The sequence below is a fragment of the Vigna radiata genome, unplaced genomic scaffold, assembly GCF_000741045.1.
Source record: "Vigna radiata var. radiata cultivar VC1973A unplaced genomic scaffold, Vradiata_ver6 scaffold_7, whole genome shotgun sequence".
In the NCBI taxonomy this organism is placed as follows: Eukaryota; Viridiplantae; Streptophyta; class Magnoliopsida; order Fabales; family Fabaceae; genus Vigna; species Vigna radiata.
In genome coordinates, this window is record NW_014543262.1 from 4,076,510 (window position 1) to 4,094,591 (window position 18,082).

An 18,082-nucleotide genomic window follows, 5' to 3' on the forward strand; every position below is an offset into this window, starting at 1 on the left:
ATTCTTTAACTTGAAATCAATATATTTTAAACCAAAACAAATATCATATAGTTATTTTTTTTAAAATAAAAATAGTTCAAATAATACACAATAAAAAAGAGAACAATTAATTCAATATATTAATCATCAAAATAAATTTATTTTTAACTTAAATCAAAGTATTTTAATTAAATAAAGCATTTTGGTTTATTTCTCTGTAAAAGATTATTAGGAAAAGTCTTAATTTTCTTTACCACTTATAGTAAAATCATAAAAATTAGTATTAGTTTCTACTTTTCCATGTGTGCAAATTATAAAAAAGACAAAGTTTTCTATTTATTGTTATTATTTAATATCAATCAAAGGCTTCTAATAAAATCATATTGGTTTCAAATTTTTCCATGTGTGCACATTATATAAAAATATAAAAGTTGTTTATTTATTGTTATTATTTAATATCAATTAAATATGTGTTTGGATTGAGAAGAGGATTTGAAGAATAATGATTAGATGAATTTGAAGAAATAAAAATGTAATTATAGTATTGTTTATTTTAAGAGATATATGAAAGAATTTGAAAAAAAAAATTATAAATAATTTGATAGATGTAATAGATAAAAAACATTTTAATAAATTAAAATATAATTTTTTTCATAACTAAAATGAATAGAAAATAAATTTTAGATATGTAAAGCTAATTTAGAGTTAATAAAAATTATAATATGTTTAGAATAAAGTTTTAGTAAATATAATAAATTTTAAATAAAATATGATTGATTGAAAAATCATTTTAATGATTTGTTGAATTAAAAAATTAATAATATTATTCTAACATATCTCTTTTTACACCTATAGCTGAATTCAACGTATCTCTCACCAAAGCTGAATTGAACACATCTTTCTCACCAACAGAATTAATAGACATAATAAAAAAACACAAAAGAAAATGTTGTAAAATGAAAATATGAACATTTCCCTCCCATTCTAAAATATATAGAAAAAACAAACACAACCTAAATTTTAGTTGAGTAAAATCTACTCATTTACACTAGAAGGAAATACATTGAATTCTGTAATCTAAAATGAAATCATAACTTTTTAAAAAATTCTCTATTAAATGAAATAATTTTATTATAGATGTATAAGGCAAATAATTGCATTATATTAATACAAAATAAATTTAAAAATCTCAATACATATAACTTATTTTCAAAATAATAAAAATGCATGTTCTCCAGTCCAATTTAAGATAGGTAATTAATAGGATTTCAAGCTTCTATAAATCCCCTAATTTCCTTACACTGCAAACACGCGTTTCATTTATGCGAGGGAGAGAGATCAAAATCCAAAGCTGAAAGCGGGAAAAGAAAAAACGTCAACAAAAAAAAACTATGGAAGACTACAATAAGTATTGGAAAATTTTCCAATATATCCGAAACGGCGCCTCTGGATTTGGAGTGAAGGTGTTATTACTACTCACGAAATAAAAAAAAAAAAACCTTCCCTTGGGCGTTTCGTTTCGCATTCTATTTCTTCTTCATATTTCCAAACCCTAGGATTTTTTTAAGGTTGCGCAGCTCTTCACATTGTTCATCAGTATCTAGTAATGGTTTTCACCAGAACCGAGAAGAGTGCAACATCGAATTCCCCTGTCACGAATGGCGTTAAAGAAGATAAGGATTTTAAGAAGTTGAAACAATCGAAGGCTTCTCCAACTGCGCCGCGGAGATCGAGCGCTCGAATTCAAGCTCTGCAGAAAGCGGAGAAGACAGTAGCCGGACCAAATGCAGTGGTAGTTAAAGGGGAGGACAAATGTAAAGACAATGTAAAGGAAGGGAAGAGTAAGAAGCGCAGTAGAAAGAATCTGGTGGTGGAAGAACAGTCTGTTTTACTGTTGAAGAAAAAGCCATTGGCGTGTGGCAAGGATGAGATGAAAGTAGAGAATGCTGTTGGACAGATTGAAGATAAGAGTGATACAGTTAAAGTTAAAGATACCATACGATTATTCAATAAATATTATCTGCAATTAGTTCAGGTGAGTTACAGTGTAAGACAATGTGTTTCTGCAATCTAATGCTGATTTGTTGAAATTGTAATTCTGTCATGTGTAGGAAGAAGAAAAAAGGTGTGTAAGGACTGAGACTCAGCCTAAGGATGCTAACTCTCCTAAGAAGTCTTCTCAGAAGGCTCCAAAATCAAAGGTTGTTGTGTCTGATTATCCATTACTTGTTAATTGTGGATTATAATACGAGTGTGATTATGACTCCCTCTGTTTTGGTCTTAGATATTTTCTATAGAAAGCTTCTTGAGGTCCCTGTTTTAAGTAAAATAAGCATTCTGAATGTTTTCAACGGGGAGTTAATCTAAGAATTGTGGTCTATTATGTCATTTTGCTGCTAGGTTTGCCAGTGATATTTTTTGCTTGATGTGATTGAACTTTTGATTGATCATTAGAAGAATTTTCTTGCAAGTTTCAGGATGAATTTTATTTAGAGTACTAATTGGTGTACTTCTGGGTATTCTCCCTTCAGTGTCCACTTGTCACACATGTATAAATATTGTTAACTTTGTTCCACAAGTGATTAAGAGTAAATGAATGTGATTGTATTCCAATATTTATTAATACTACTGGCTCTAATGGTTAAGTGTGTCTAATGTAGGGCTAGTGTTATGATATTATTAAAATGTCTAATGACAGAATGGTTAACTGGTGGGTGGACATGTTTGGTGGGATGTTGATAATGTTTCTTTATTTTATTGTTGTGCTAAAACCGTGTAACGTAGCATATATGCTGGTTCAGTTTTGAAGTATAGTTTCTGCTTTGCTGATGGTTTTTTCTTTTATAATTGTCTTACTATGAACTAAGTGAAAGTCTTTATCTATTAATTTGTCCAGAAAGGTGCTCCACATGTAGATTCAAAGAAACCTGCTAAACGACCAGATCTGAAGGCCATATCCAAGGCAAGTGAAAATTCATCGGCTTTCTTTTATTTGGTAGAATATTGGTCATAAGTCCTGTGATTCTTTTTTCTATTTATGATCTACTATAGCATTTTATTGTTTTGACCCTTGTCAATAATGAGATTACACTATCCATTTTTCATGGCCATTATTCTTTTTACCGGTGGATGCGTAATAGTTCATCAATTCACTTTGTTAATTAGTTAATTATGAGCTGTATCTTTGAAACAATTCAATGGACTATTTCAGTTATGTCTACAATAAAATTAACTGTTTTAAACATATCTATGCATTTATTATTGTTATTTATACTATCATTTGGTTGATTTGGATAATTTCATTGATTTAAATCAATTTAATTGTACCTTGTAAGGTGAACTTGTTTTCTTTTAACACCATCTCCAATTTGGGCATTTTTTTTTTTGCAGATGATGGAAAATAATGAAATACTGTACTCTGAGAAAAGAATTGGCAGCATTCCAGGTTGGTAGCCAATAGCCATCTTTCGTTGCTATTACTTTTAGCGTATATACCTAGTGGATTTATTTCTTGTTGTCCCTTCACACTGATAGACACTGCCTCTTGATAAACTTTTGTAGTGCTGGTAGTTCCTTACTCAGCTGGTTTAATTTTACTTGTTATGGTAGGTATTGAAGTTGGGTATCAGTTCTATTCTCGTGCTGAAATGGTTGCAGTTGGTTTTCATAGTCACTGGTTAAATGGCATTGATTATATGGGCCAGTCTTATGCCAAAGCGGTAATGAAATATCTTTTTCTATAGTATATTTTATTAATACTCTAATTTGGAATTTTATAGACCATAACTATAAATGTTATTTTCATAGGGTTAGTTACTGGAAAAAGAAAATAGTAGTACGTTACTGGGGAACAGGGGTTTTGGAATTTTGATCGGAGCTTAGAGAGTTTTGTCTACCCTATTATAATGAATTACCTTTTCTTTCACTAAATTGAATATATAATAATTAGATAGTAATTTCTTATCGTTGGTGTTTTACTCTCCTTTTGAATACATGTTTTTGATGTTCTTTTTTGTAATCACTAATTGATTGAAAATTTGCTTTCTTTTTCAATAATAGTCAATTTTAGGTTGAGTTGGGTGTATGCAAATAAAAATGATGTTTTAGAGGCTGGATGATATGAATCTTAAAAATTAAGAAGCATTGCTCTAAGGGAAAGATCAATTGGAGTGTTGTCATGATGAAACACTAAAGGAACGTACAACCCAATTGTTACTATTTAAAATAGCTTGATGGACTTTGCTCTTCAATCATCAACATATTTTTCATTTAGTTCATCCTATTCTTGCTTGGTTGTTTCTAGATGCATTATGCTGGCTAGCACCTCATTTATTAAAGTTGAATGCAGACATGAAACACCTTTCCTTCTCTTAATAGTCTCATACCTCATCTATTAGTGCTATCTATGGACAATCACTGTGTGTGGAGCTTGCTTCATTTATTGGAGAAAAAGGTGTGTAGCAAATGTTGAGACCTACTTTGTTTTCTTGGGAACGCTGCTGAAGATTCACATTTAGATGGTGCAGATTCATGTGCGAGTCATGATGTGGCACTAGGTAAAAGTAATCACTATATTGGTTTGTAGTTGAACTATAGGAGAGATTCGAGTCATCATTGATGGGTTTGAGGTTGATCGATTGTGTTGTATAAATTGGACATGCCTTTAGTTGAGGTGAGATCTTGAATAAACTCTCTTATCATGAGGGCTCGATATCTTGACGTGAGATTAAATATTTATAAGTGGCTTGATAGTGGGTGACATAATAAACTCAATAACCTTTGTATGGATAAACTGTGATACTATCTTAGAAACCTATCCGGACTTCACAAAATTAATTTTTAAGACGAGGTTTGCACCATTTATATATTATAATTTGGACATATCTCTTGTTAATGTAAGATCTCCAACAGTAAACCTATAAAAACTTTTGAGGTTCTAATGATTTTGGTTCCACCAATGTTGGAGGATCAATCTATTGATTGTGTTTTGGATGGCTTGATGGAGGAGCCATTGATGTAAATGTGTGACTACAAGAGTAGCGTTTGGATTGGGTGCCTTTCTTTGGAGGGATGGTAAGTGGAAAAATACATGCCCTACTTGGAGAATTGTTGCATTGACAACCTTGAATCCAGTAGAAGATTGTGGTCTAGGGAAGTTACACTGGTTTTGATTATTTTTGGATAATTTTTTTAAACAATGGATAGAGGAGGTGAAGCAAATCAATGTAGCAAGTTGTATCGGGAGTTGATGAATGGAATCAAGGAACTTTGTTTTAAATGTGGTCAACATTATAGTCCAAGTTACCCATGCATAATCCAGAATTGTAAATACTCATTTGATTTTTGGAAATCAAATAATGCTCTATTGTTGGCACTAGAAGAAAAAAGAAGTGAGAGTTTGTGACTTGGTTTGCCATTCTTAGATTACCAAACACTTGGTCTTGTGGAACGAGAGCACGTTTTGAGACTATAATTGTTGGGACCTTTCGTTTGGCATCTGATACTATACTTAGTATCCAAGGAGTATTAGTATTTGTCATAGGAACAATGTTGTACTTTGCATTTTTGAAGTATTTGCTTCCATGGGTTTCCACTTATGATCCAACATGGATTAGCCTACTAGAGATGGAAGTTAAGGTTAGTAATAAGATAAAGAATAGTACTTTGTTTCATGAAGGAATAAAGGAATACTAGGTGGTAAGACTTTTTGAATTGTATTGGTGTGTGTTAGAAGTGGACTTTAAGCCTAACTCAACCCCACAAAACCGGCTTGTAGGGTGAGGTTTGCACCCACTTATATACATTTGGTGGGCATGTGACACCTGTTAGAAGTGAACTTTAAGCCTAACTCAACCCCACAAAACCGGCTTGTAGGGTGAGGTTTGCACCCACTTATATACACTTAAATGGCCTCATCTCTAGTCGATGTGGGACTTCCAACAGTGTGCATGGAGAGTTTCTCTAGCTCTTTCTTGTATTGATTTTCTTTCAATAATTTGAGTACATATTTAGAGTTTGATTGGAATTTCTTATTGTCAATATAAACCTAAACCTATGCTCCTTGTTCTTTTTCCCCGCTTTCATTGTCACAGTATAGCTTTGAATTTCCAATTGCTATTGCAATTGTTTTGTCGGGCATGTATGAGGATGACCAGGACAATGCTGAAGATGTTGTGTACACTGGTCAAGGAGGTCATAATCTTACTGGTGATAAGCGTCAAATTCAGGATCAAAAGTTGGAGCGTGGGAACCTAGCTCTCAAGGTTTGCCATTTTTGTTATCTCTCAATACTTTTGATTTTTGTTAATAATTTTTTTTTCTTGCTAGTATAATTGATTGCATCACTTGAGATTAAAACAAATAAATATATTTGTAGAGGGCTTAAGAGATCCCTCTTACAATCTTCTATTCATAATAGAAAACTGATACAAGATTACACGGAATATTAAGGGACTGCACATCTAGGTGCAGAACTATGTATGACTTATAGGTACATTAATAAAATGTCTAGCACATTACAAAACATTGGTCACACTCATGCTAGATATGCCTGAGTCTTATAGTCTCAAACATTTCATAAACAATTCAAATACTTTGAATTGCATATTATTTTTTTGTTTACTTATATATATATATATATATATATATATATATATATATATATATATATATATATATATATATATATATATATGGATGTAAATCTCATCTTATGAGTCAGTTTTGTAAAGTTGAATTATGCATAAAATTCACTTCTTAATCATATGTGAATAACAATTCACAATATTCAAAATAATTAAATAAATTAGTATTTTGTTATGCTTGTAGTTACTCATTTTCCTGTTTAAACTACTGATTTTTCATGTTGTTTAATGTCTCCATTGTATGCTATAATATTTGAATTTTGTTTTATTGGGTGTTCGTGTTGTATCAATGTTTTTCAGGTTGTTCTTTTGTATATTATTTTTGTATGTATTTTCAAGTAGGGTTCTTTGATGTTACCAAGGCACGCCTAACATGCTTGAACTATAATTCCAGAATTGTGTGGAGCAATGTGTGCCTGTAAGAGTGATTCGAGGTCATGATTCTTCAAGTAGTTACTCTGGGAAAGTATACACTTATGATGGCTTGTACAAGGTAATTCTTTGAAAGACTTTCTCAATTTATTCATCAGTAATTGGATTTTATTCTTGATGAACATATCTTCCTGGAGAGCTTAAAATTTCAAGTATTTTTAAAATGTAAATTTGAATTGTCACACTTTGGGGGAAGGATTTTGTTAAGCGAGGACATCTCAGTCTATTCTCAATGTGTTGCGATTTCTTCTATCCTCTACACAAAGCATATTGTGACTTATCTGGAAGTTATTTAAATAAGTCAATTTTAACTTATCTGGAAGTTAATCCCTCAAACATGCTAAGAACCTGGAGAGACAATTATCTCAATTGGAAAAATATCCAACAACCAATTACCTTTTCCTCTTGAATATCTTGAAAAAAGTTTCTATTGATAAGGTTATATGGAAACAAGTAGTGAATGTCCAAAGGCTCCACTTAGAAATAAATTCCCACTAGCACTTATTTTCCACTAGAAATGACTCCTTACTATTCCACTATCATCATGGTTTGGGAAGCATATAAGTACAAAAAATTGATTTAGACCACTTTAATAGGCATTTGAAATATTTAAATAAAAGAAATAGGAAAATCACATTAATACTTGTTGAAATAATTAGTAGATCTATGTAATCATTACATCTAAGGTTAGGGGTAGAGTGTTAGATAACCTTTGTACCTAGTTCTCTATCCAAGAAATCTAGGATAGTGCTTTTGATGTTTCATCTCCATATTGTATCAACATATACAAATAGAGAACCATGAGAGGGTTCTTTAAGCCCTTTAGAAATATATTTCTCTATTTTAATCTCAACATGGTATTAGAGCATGTTGTCTGAGTTTCTTCTATTGTTGATGTCGACCTTACGATTGTCCTAAGAATTTTGTCTTTCAACAAGTGTGTATGAGTACCTTGGTCTTTCTTTTTCTAATTTCAGTTATCTGCAGTGTCTTTTTCGCTATTGTCCATTGTCTGTTGTCTCTGTCCACCGTCGGCCACCCTCTGCGACTATTCGCCATCACAGTTTTGTTTGGTGACCATCAGATCTGGATCGTCTCCTTGAGCAAAAACCAGCCTTGTAGAAATTAGGGCCAGACTCTTCACCACACATGCCAGACTCTTCACCCACGTGATCAAATCTCCTTTGTTTCATCATCGCCTGACTCACTGTATCACGCTGAGTCCATATATGCCCTTGGTTCTTGATTTCAAAGTCAATTGGTTGGTATTCTATGTCTTCTCTCTCTTAAAACCCTAAATGTAGAAACCATTGAATCTCACCATCATTGGTTTGTTGGGTCTTCTCCTTTGTCTTGTGAGTTTCGAACCATGGCACACAATTGGGAAATCCCAATTTCTCTGCAAAACCCTAAAATCGAATATTCTCAATTTCTTTCTATTTTTGTGCTCCAATGATAGAGCCACGGGTTGTTTCTTCGTCACCCTCTTTGGGGCACTTAAGCACAACCTACTACTCTTTGTTCTAGTGTGGAGCCAATCCAGGGAGGAAACGAAGAAGAGATTTTCCGCATAGGGTATTTCGTGCAACAGCAGTGGTGGCCTTCATTGTTGTTTTGTTTTTTTGCAGCTAGCTTTGGATTACCCTGACCTAAATAATCACAAGATTAAGATGAAACCAAATTTTCTCCTTAAAGGGCCCATCATCCGTTGTTGATGACAATCTAGTCTATTGTAGTATGTCGCAGTCCTGTGGTTTATCTTGTTTTGCTTGGCGCTTGTGAGGATGGGCAATTATCATAAAGGGCAAAGGATCAAATCATTTACAAAGGATTTGTCTTATACTATTTGTATCATTCACTGTTCCTGTAGCGACGGGATGTATTCTCCTTTCTGTTGGGTAGGATAAATTTCATGGCCAAGCCTATCCAATTTTGTCGAATCCTTGCATCACTTGTGGAAGAGTCTTTTGAAGAGCTGGATTCTCCTTTCTTTTTTGGTTTGTAAACTTCATGGCATGCACTAAAAGAACACATGAAGCCATTTTTTACTTCACACACTTGTTTTTGGTTGTTTCATGGCCTCCTCTACATCTCCTTTGAAGTCCATATGTTGCCCCAATTGTTTGTAATAAGTGATTGTTTGGTTTATAGACAACCGTTTACTCTAGTGTGAAAAATTGACTAGATTAGCCAATTACCAGAGATGGGTTGTTGTTGTCCACCTATGGTTCCAATCTCAAGGTTGTGGTAACAACCATTTGACTAACCAGGCAATTTATTATACTCATGCGTAAGATTGGGATCATTGGCAACAAATTCTCACATTTTTCTTTCATTTGTTATTTGTTTCAACCTCTAACCTCAATATCAACATTTCCAATTTGTTACAAGTTATGGGTCAAAGCCAAAAACTCTACTCCAACAATGTTTATTGTTTTTGTAGTGTAAATTGTTTGGGCATCAAGCTTGAGAATACAGACATGTAGATGTATCTTGTTAAGCTTGATCCTTTGGTTGTTGATTACAACAATCTTCTTTCACCAGTGATGCACATACCTTTTACTCGTATCAATATGGTTCATTGCTTGTCTTGGTCTCTTGTTACACCTTGACTTCGTGTGTACCCAAATATCTTTTGGGCACATTATCCTTACCTATGATATGATCTGTGAATAACTTTGCATGCTTTTGGGCATCCCCATGTGATGAACACCTAATCAAGTAGGGAGAATGATAGTTTCTAATAGTTTCTACCAAACGATTAAAAAATAAAAAATCTGGAAGGATATAAGTAGAAGAAGACGCCATAATTAAGAATGATTGATAAATCAAAGAAGATTCACCACTTTGAATTAACAATTCACAAACAAGAATAAAGAGTTATTCACTAGGACTTGGGAGATAATTTCTCACAAAGCATAAGCTTTTATTTGAAAAGAGTTTAAAACTTGTTTCGAAAGGTTATTTATACTATGGACTTAAGGCTACAAGGTCCATCCAATAACAATCTAATTTCAAAAGGTTAATGAACAAATAAATTTTCTATTTAAAAAAAATTATAAACAAATACAAATGCCCAAATCAAAATGCACAATTCCTATTCTAGCCTCAAACCTTTTTTTGGTCCTTTATCACATTCTAATCATTGCACTCATCACCCTAACTCTTCTAATTCCTTTGCCTTGGTCATACAATTTTTTTCTTTTGGTAGAGGTGATGTGGGACATATTTTATGTTGACTTTCTTCTAATTCCTATTGCATTGTAGTTGTTCTCATAGTGGCATTTGCTCGTGACTCAAATGTTGCAATTTTTAATTGCCGATTAAGAAATGAGATTCAAAACAGGGGCAACATTTGTATGGAAGTTAAGGTTTATAATTAAAATTCCTTATGCACTTCTTTTTCTTTCTTTATTTGCAGGTTGTCAATTATTGGTGTGAGACAGGGTTATCTGGATTTAAAGTCTTTAAGTTTCGACTTAGGAGGCTTGAAGGGCAACCTACATTAACCACAAATCAGGTTTAGCATTATTCCTTAATTTCATAAAAAACATAGGCGACTCTTTATATCAGTTCTAATCTTGTCCTTCATGAAAAGACCAAACAAATTGAGATTATTGTCATCTCATCCGAGAAAAAAATTGTATTTGGAGATATAAAGATTGAGTTTGTTAACTCAAATGATTAGTTAGTAGATATTTTTACTAAGTCTTTAAGAGGACCAAGAATTGATTATATTTATAACAAACATGATACATACAATTTATATGCACCAGGGGAGTGTTCGATATATTGCATTTTATATTAATTAGGGAAACAGTCTTTTGTTATTGTTTGATATTGGTAGATAATGTTGATATTTGTTTAGCAATATATTCTATTTACCATATTTATGTTTGCTTGTCATATATATTTGTATTATTCTTCATTATAAATATATTATTGTGTGTTTAAGAGACGAGACATTAATTCTATACCTAGTTTTACTATATTGAATAGTTTTATGAATTTGCTATTTATTGATTATGATTTGAGACAAAGGTAATTTAATTTGTAATGTAAACAGTGGGGCTTTAAAATATCTTTGCTTATCTTACTCTGTTAACAGGTTTATTTTACTTATGGACGTGTTCCTCAATCTATAGCAGAAATACGAGGGTAAAACGGCATATAAATTGAAAATTTAATGTGATTTATTCAACTTATGTTGGCTTAAAATCTTGTTTCACTTTTGCTTAGATTGGTTTGTGAGGATATCACCGGAGGTCAAGAAGATATACCCATTCCAGCTACAAATGTGGTAGACGATCCCCCTGTTCCACCCACAGGCAAGTTTAAACAAAGTATTTGTAATACATACATACATATACATATACATACATACATATACACACATATATATATATATATATGTGTGTGTGTGTGTGTGTGTGTGTGATCTATAATTAGTTTTGCATTGTCTTTTCAATTGTTAATTGTCAGATATTTGAAAATTGTTGACTTTTGTAATTGATTCTAAAACTCCTCAAATGATTTCTAATTGGTAATGACTAAAAAAATCTGTAGACCAACCTTATACATTTCACCATTCAGTGGTGAAAGCATCATTCCATTTCCTACCATTCCATCCCTGCTCCCTTGACCAGTGACCCTCCATCTGATTTTCATTGTTGCATGAAAGCTATGAGTATTAGATGCTACACATCCGATATGATGATTTGACTCGAAAAATATAAGATACAGTAGGCTTGGGATATGTATGTGTGTGTGTGTATAGTGCATAGAATAACCTAAATGCTATTTTCATTTTTAAAAAAACCATATTCAAATTGCTTCCAATCTCATGAAAGGATCAAATACATAGAGATTGATTGTTATTTTATCAGGATGAAGTGGTTCTCTACGGAACTATTTACTGGATTTATCAACTCTGAGAACCAGTATGTAGATATTCTCACTAAGTCCTTGAGAGGGTTTAGAATCCAGTTTATAAGTTTTAAGCTTGGTGCATACAATTTACATGCTTCATTTTGAGGGAGTCTTAACATTATTACTATTGCTGTACAGCTTACATTAAGCTACTTTTTTGGAGTACCTAGCTTTAGGTCTGGGTACGTAATCCCTCTTTGAGATGTAGTTATACTTACCCTTTTACACACACATATCAGCTGACAATAAACCAACCACTCACTGTATTTTTCATCACTTTATGTATAGCTTTGAGATGCTCTCTATCTGCCAAATTAAATCGCCCATCTAGAGGGTTACTTTTCCTCCTGATGAAGTGTTCTCATGTCTACAGTGGGTAAGGTAAAGGAGCATGCTTAGGTTTCACTATTTTTTTAGCCAATCCAACGAAATGTGAGAGTGCAGTGCACGTTTAAAGTATTAGGATAAAATGAAGTAAAAAATAGCCTATATTTATAGGAAAGAAAAATACCACAGGAAGAAGACAAAAATAGAACTGAAGGAATAAGACACTGAACATGCCCGGCACCAAGCAGTCTTGGTGAACTTGTGAAGGAATAAGAAACTGAATGTTTGTTCCTCCCTGCTTCAAATAGAAAACTAAAAGTTTTCTTTCGTAAACATATCCAAAAACGAATAGTTCCTAAACCAGATCGTATCAGGTTGTTCTTTTTAAATCTGGGGAACACTCTCCCGATACGGATCTCAAATTTATCCAAAAGTATTTGTGTTGGTTACTGTTATAATTTAGGGTAGAATAATTCATCATATTATGATGAGAATTAGAAAGCTATTTTAGGAAGTATAATTAATAGTTCCTAGATAACTAGATCCCTATGATTCAGGGATATCCCCATCATATACTGTAATTATAATATGCTAAATAAGGAAACAATAAAACACAAATCCTGACAGAAATAATATAGCTAATAAAACAGATTCTAACAGTTACGTCCTCAACAAAGACACATACCCTAAAAACTTGTGTATTGGTCCTTCAGTGCCGATTTCATATTTATCTGAAGTGGGAGGAATTTGAAAACAAAATTTATGATATGGTTTATATGTTATTAGTCAGCAACTCTTCTTTTCATGAATCTCTCTTCATCTATGTTATTTACTGAATTTCATTACTTCTTTTTCAAAATCTTGAGGTATCAACTATCAACCATACAATTTGCTCCCTCCTCCCATTCCATTAAATAACTAAATTTTTTATTATTATAATTAATTTCATAATAAATAAATATTTTTATCATATGCTCATGTTTTAGATTAATATTAAATAATTTATTTTGTGATAAGATAGATAGTATTAGCTATTGTTATTTAAAAAAAAAATTAAAACCCAATTTAGTAAATAAAGATGACAAATAGCTTGAAAGATATAAGTTTTTAAGAAAATCTTTGAAAATTCTCTCTTTACAGAACTCCTAAAAAATTCTTGTTCAGAGTGACTCCTAAATGCATTACCATTCAACATAGCTATAGTCTTACACATAGCAGAGGATATGTACTGAGAGAAAAATGGAGAGTATATATTTGATGTCTAGCTTTTTAATATTGTTACAGGTTTCACATATTGCAAGTCTCTTAAGGTAGCAAAAAATGTGAAGCTTCCCTCTAATGCTGCTGGATGCAAATGCAAAGGCTTGTGTAATGACCCAACAACATGTGCATGTGCTTTGCGTAATGGCTCTGATTTTCCCTATGTATCTCGGAATGGTGGCAGGTTAGAAACTCGATTGCTCAGGTGCCTATGAATTTATTTGCTTTTGTATTTGATGGGGCTATCCTGTATTGACAGGTTAGTAGAAGCTAAAGATGTAGTATTTGAATGTGGCCCCAAATGTGGTTGTGGTCCTGGTTGTGTCAACCGAACTTCTCAAAAAGGACTTAGATATCGTCTGGAGGTTGCATATTTGATTGGTTTCCACATTTTTTTGGACTATCAATGAAAAATATATTGGCATTTTAATTGTGTATTTAATTAAATTATTGCATAGGTTTTCCGGACTGCCAAAAAAGGATGGGCTGTCAGATCCTGGGATTTTATACCTTCTGGAGCACCAGTTTGTGAGTACACAGGAATACTTGCTAGAACGGAAGACATGGATAGCATGTTGGAAAACAATTATATTTTTGAGATAGATGGCTTGCAAACGATCAAGGGCCTTGGTGGTAGAGAGGTATTGAATCCTATCATGTCTTTTAACATCGTTTTTGTCAGCTACTTTAGTTTCATCTAAACAAGTCTTGTCTCTTGGGTTATGTAAATTTTAACAGAGGCGGTCACAAGATGGAGAAATTCCTGAAGATATATTGAACAAATATGAAGATCCAAGTTCCGAAAGTGTGCCAGAGTTTTGCATTGATGCAGGATCTACTGGAAATATTGCTAGATTTATAAACCATTGTTGTGAGCCTAATCTGTTCGTGCAGTGTGTTTTGAGCACACACGATGATTTGAGGTTGGCTCGTGTAATGCTTTTTGCTGCGGACAACATACCCCCTTTGCAGGTATCTCTTTTTCTTTATTTCTCCCAAATTTTTCTGTGGAGTATTTATACCAATGTCTTGAATCTCTTGAATTGCTTGCAGGAATTAACGTATGACTATGGTTACGCTCTAGATAGCGTGTTGGGCTCGGATGGGAAGATCAAGCAAATGCCATGCTATTGTGGGGCCGCAGACTGCAGGAAGCGATTATTCTAAACGCTGTTCATTTCTTCACAGGAAAAGTTGTATTTGATCTTTCTTTTTGAAAAACTAAAGGGGTTTTTTGATATACATTTTTTAAACATGAGTAGCAAGTGTATACATTGACCTCACCTGAAATGATAGCAAAGGGACCTTGTAATTTTGTGCAAATGCAAGGCAAATTATATATATATATATATGTTTTTCTCTCTCGAAATAACCGGCTATGTATATGGTATATTTCATATTTAGAAGTTTTTAAAGATTCAAATATCAAGTATTTTTTTTTTAAACTGTGGAACTGATCAAGGCATTTGTTTAAGGTTTAATGATTTAGAAGTGGTTGAATCTTGATTAACCTTTAGTATTAGTAAATAATAATTAAGGGATGTGAAAAAAGTACTTTACCTATTTATATTAAGCTAAACATTGTATTATTTATATCTGCAAATTAATAACTATTAGTAAAATAATATTAATGTGTTATATTTGTTAAAAGTGTTTCTTAAGTGTTTCAGATTTAAGTTAAAAATTATTTCCAAAACGTGCTATTAGAATTTGGGGATTTTTAACCATTTCAATTAAAGAACATATTTCATGTAGAATTTTTTTTTCAATAGCATAAAATACACAAGCATTCCAAACAATAATACAAATATATATCTTTTAACTTTCCTCTTGTTTGAGAAAAAAAAAGAAAACTAAAATATTTGAGTAAAATAGAAAATGAAACCGAACCTATACAAAAGTGCAAAAATGAAACTGTACAACTATACAGATCCAATATTTACAAGATATCTACATACTTACAAAAATAATGGTTAGAATTACCAAATACTTAAACTAAATCTCCGATAACAACACCAAAAGATTGATGGGAGTAAACTTGGATTGTGATTTTTATGTTTATTTGGTTTAAATCTTAAAATTCCTAACATCACACAATATCAAGTTTTAAAAGATTTATTCAGTTGTATAACCAATTGGCAAGTGTAATATAACATTTGTAGTACAACTAAATGGGGGTTATTGTATCCATAGGGATTTAGTAAACATATTGATAATTTGTTTTTGGGTTTTTGTATTTGGAAATATTGATAATAGTATATATTATATAGATTGAGTGAAGTAGAGGCTATGAATGAATTTCACCCCATCCTCTTCCACTACACTACTATTGATATTGTTTATCTATTTATGCAAATTATTCATCGTCTTGGAAGTGCTCTTTAAATATAACTCTATGTTCATTCTGGACACCTAGAGCCTGAGATCATCAAACTTATGCTTGATTCCTTATTGACTTCTTGAATGAATCACTTGCGTTAAGATTAGGACTTTATAACCAATTAGAGCCTTAGATATATTCCTAGCATCTAAATGCAGGAGGAGAACCACAACTTGAACCAGTTCCTACTTAATCCTAAGCTAGTGAAATAAGACGAGTGATATGTTCATCCAACAAGCATAAATTAATTCACAAACAAGTTGAATGAAAGATATCCAAGAAGTAGAAGTATAGAGTTAGAATTGATTGCATCCAACTTCAACACAAGAGGGTTGAATGAAAGAATAAATAAATATCCAAGAAGTAGAAGTATAGAGTTAGAATTGATTGCATCCAACTTCAACACAAGAGAGTTCAACTACTCATACAATATTGCAATGTAATCCTAGCGAAATCTAGATTTACAATGAAAGTATTTATCTCAAGCCCAACAAACCCATCCATACTCTACCATTACATATTTGATCCTTCACTCAATGCCTAGAATGAGGACACGAGGTTTGAATTTATAAGTTTTCCAAGGCATGGCTTCAGCGATGGTCTCGTGGCTACTTTCCTTCTAAAAAGGATTTCCTTTGTGACTCAGGCCTCATGCTTTTGTACTATAGCCCTTTAGATAACTTCTATGGAAGGATTCTTCATGGCTTAACTTTAGATCGAGTGCCTGAGGATTCCCTTCAAGGTGGGTTTCTTCATGTGGCTCAAGCCTTAAGTTTCACACTGAAGTCGCATCAAAGTCAGTTTGCCAAAAATTGCTTAAAATTTCTCTATATTCCTTATTTTTCCACTTTGATTCTTCGTTGATATCAAGAATTGCAAAACTAATTATAGGTGAATTAAGCATAATCTAAACAAAATCAAAACAAGATAATGCCAAAGTCATCTTAAAATTCACTTAAATTGGACACTTATCACAGAGTCGAGTTATAAAGTTTAAGTTAACCCATTTTGCCAGTGTTACCAACTTTAATTTTCCTCAGTTGTATATATAATGCATGTGTCATACTATATAAAATGCAAAATTATCATTAGAATAACATCAAACTTAAATGTCTTTACAAACTTCTCTTTTTATATCTTGAATGTAAGATCCTAAAAATTTTAATAGTTAAAAAATATACAAATATGGTTATGTATTCAAAGTAAAAAAATAAAACGGTTTGTTGATTATAATTTATAGGATTTATTTTATTTGTAAAAGATTTTTTAAGAAATAAGATTTGAAGAGTAATTATTCAGTTAGAAAAAGATATTTTAGATATTATTGTATGAGTTATATTCTTGAATATTATTATATTGTTATAAATTAAAAAATATATTAAAATATTGGTAGATATAATTATATATTGTTGTTAGATAATAATGAGTTAGAATAAAAATTGTATTTCCCTTAATAATATCAGGCATATAATATATATAAGATAACAAGGTCTGGGGAGAGAGTTTAAATAAAAACAACGAGAAGTTAAGGAAGAAGGGAGAAAGTCTTAAAGGTTGAGTTTTATAGGAAAGAAGGAAGAAGTGAAGCGTAGAAAATAAAGAGAGCTTACATTTTTCTTTTATTAGCTTCTTACATGTTTGTATTTAGTGACTCAGCAAAAAATGGTGATAATGGTGATAGGTAACTCTACATTGCACGAAAGTAAACTTTGCATGCTTCATCGAGGCTCTCATGAAGAGTAATAGCAAATGACAATTGTGTACGTCAGAGCTTTTAAAGAGAGTAATGATATTGTAATTATACAACATAAATTGTTGTGATGACATGTTTTTTTTTAATCTAAGATTATATTTGAATTGTTGATTAAGTTTGTGTTTTTTTTTATTATTATTATTGAAAATGTTTGTAAAAGAAATTTTCAATAAAAAAGAAGGAAATTTGTATTAATTATAAATTTTAATAAGCGAAAACTTAGAATATAATTTTGTTTATTCCGTTTCAAAACATATTTCTGAATTCGAAAAGACGTTTCTCCTGTGTGATACATACAACTTTGAACACATGCTTTTAAGTCTTGCATACAATTGTAATATACAACCTAAAATTGATTGTAACATGCCAAATTATAAA

General features: G+C 31.9%; 1 protein-coding gene across 1 annotated transcript; it reads left to right on the forward strand.

The window, feature by feature from the left end:
- The first annotated feature begins 1,304 nt into the window (after positions 1–1,304).
- LOC106753665 (histone-lysine N-methyltransferase, H3 lysine-9 specific SUVH4) lies at positions 1,305–14,940 on the forward strand. The gene is made up of 15 exons (XM_014635510.2): positions 1,305–2,014; positions 2,091–2,180; positions 2,876–2,941; positions 3,370–3,424; positions 3,589–3,698; positions 6,072–6,242; positions 7,018–7,116; positions 10,477–10,575; positions 11,164–11,213; positions 11,295–11,383; positions 13,596–13,755; positions 13,831–13,936; positions 14,030–14,212; positions 14,310–14,543; positions 14,625–14,940. The coding sequence occupies exons 1-15, from the start codon at positions 1,586–1,588 to the stop codon at positions 14,736–14,738; spliced, it is 2,055 nt and encodes a 684-aa protein (XP_014490996.1). The 5' UTR covers positions 1,305–1,585; the 3' UTR covers positions 14,739–14,940.
- Positions 14,941–18,082: the final 3,142 nt, after the last annotated feature.

Excerpts from the sequence above, each read along its gene's own strand:
- LOC106753665 (XM_014635510.2), top strand. The coding sequence starts at position 1,586 with ATGGTTTTCACCAGAACCGAGAAGAGTGCAACATCGAATTCCCCTGTC. Across the intron at positions 7,117-10,476 it reads CTTATGATGGCTTGTACAAG|GTTGTCAATTATTGGTGTGA; the intron begins GTAATTCTTTGA and ends CTTTATTTGCAG. Across the intron at positions 11,214-11,294 it reads TCTATAGCAGAAATACGAGG|ATTGGTTTGTGAGGATATCA; the intron begins GTAAAACGGCAT and ends ACTTTTGCTTAG.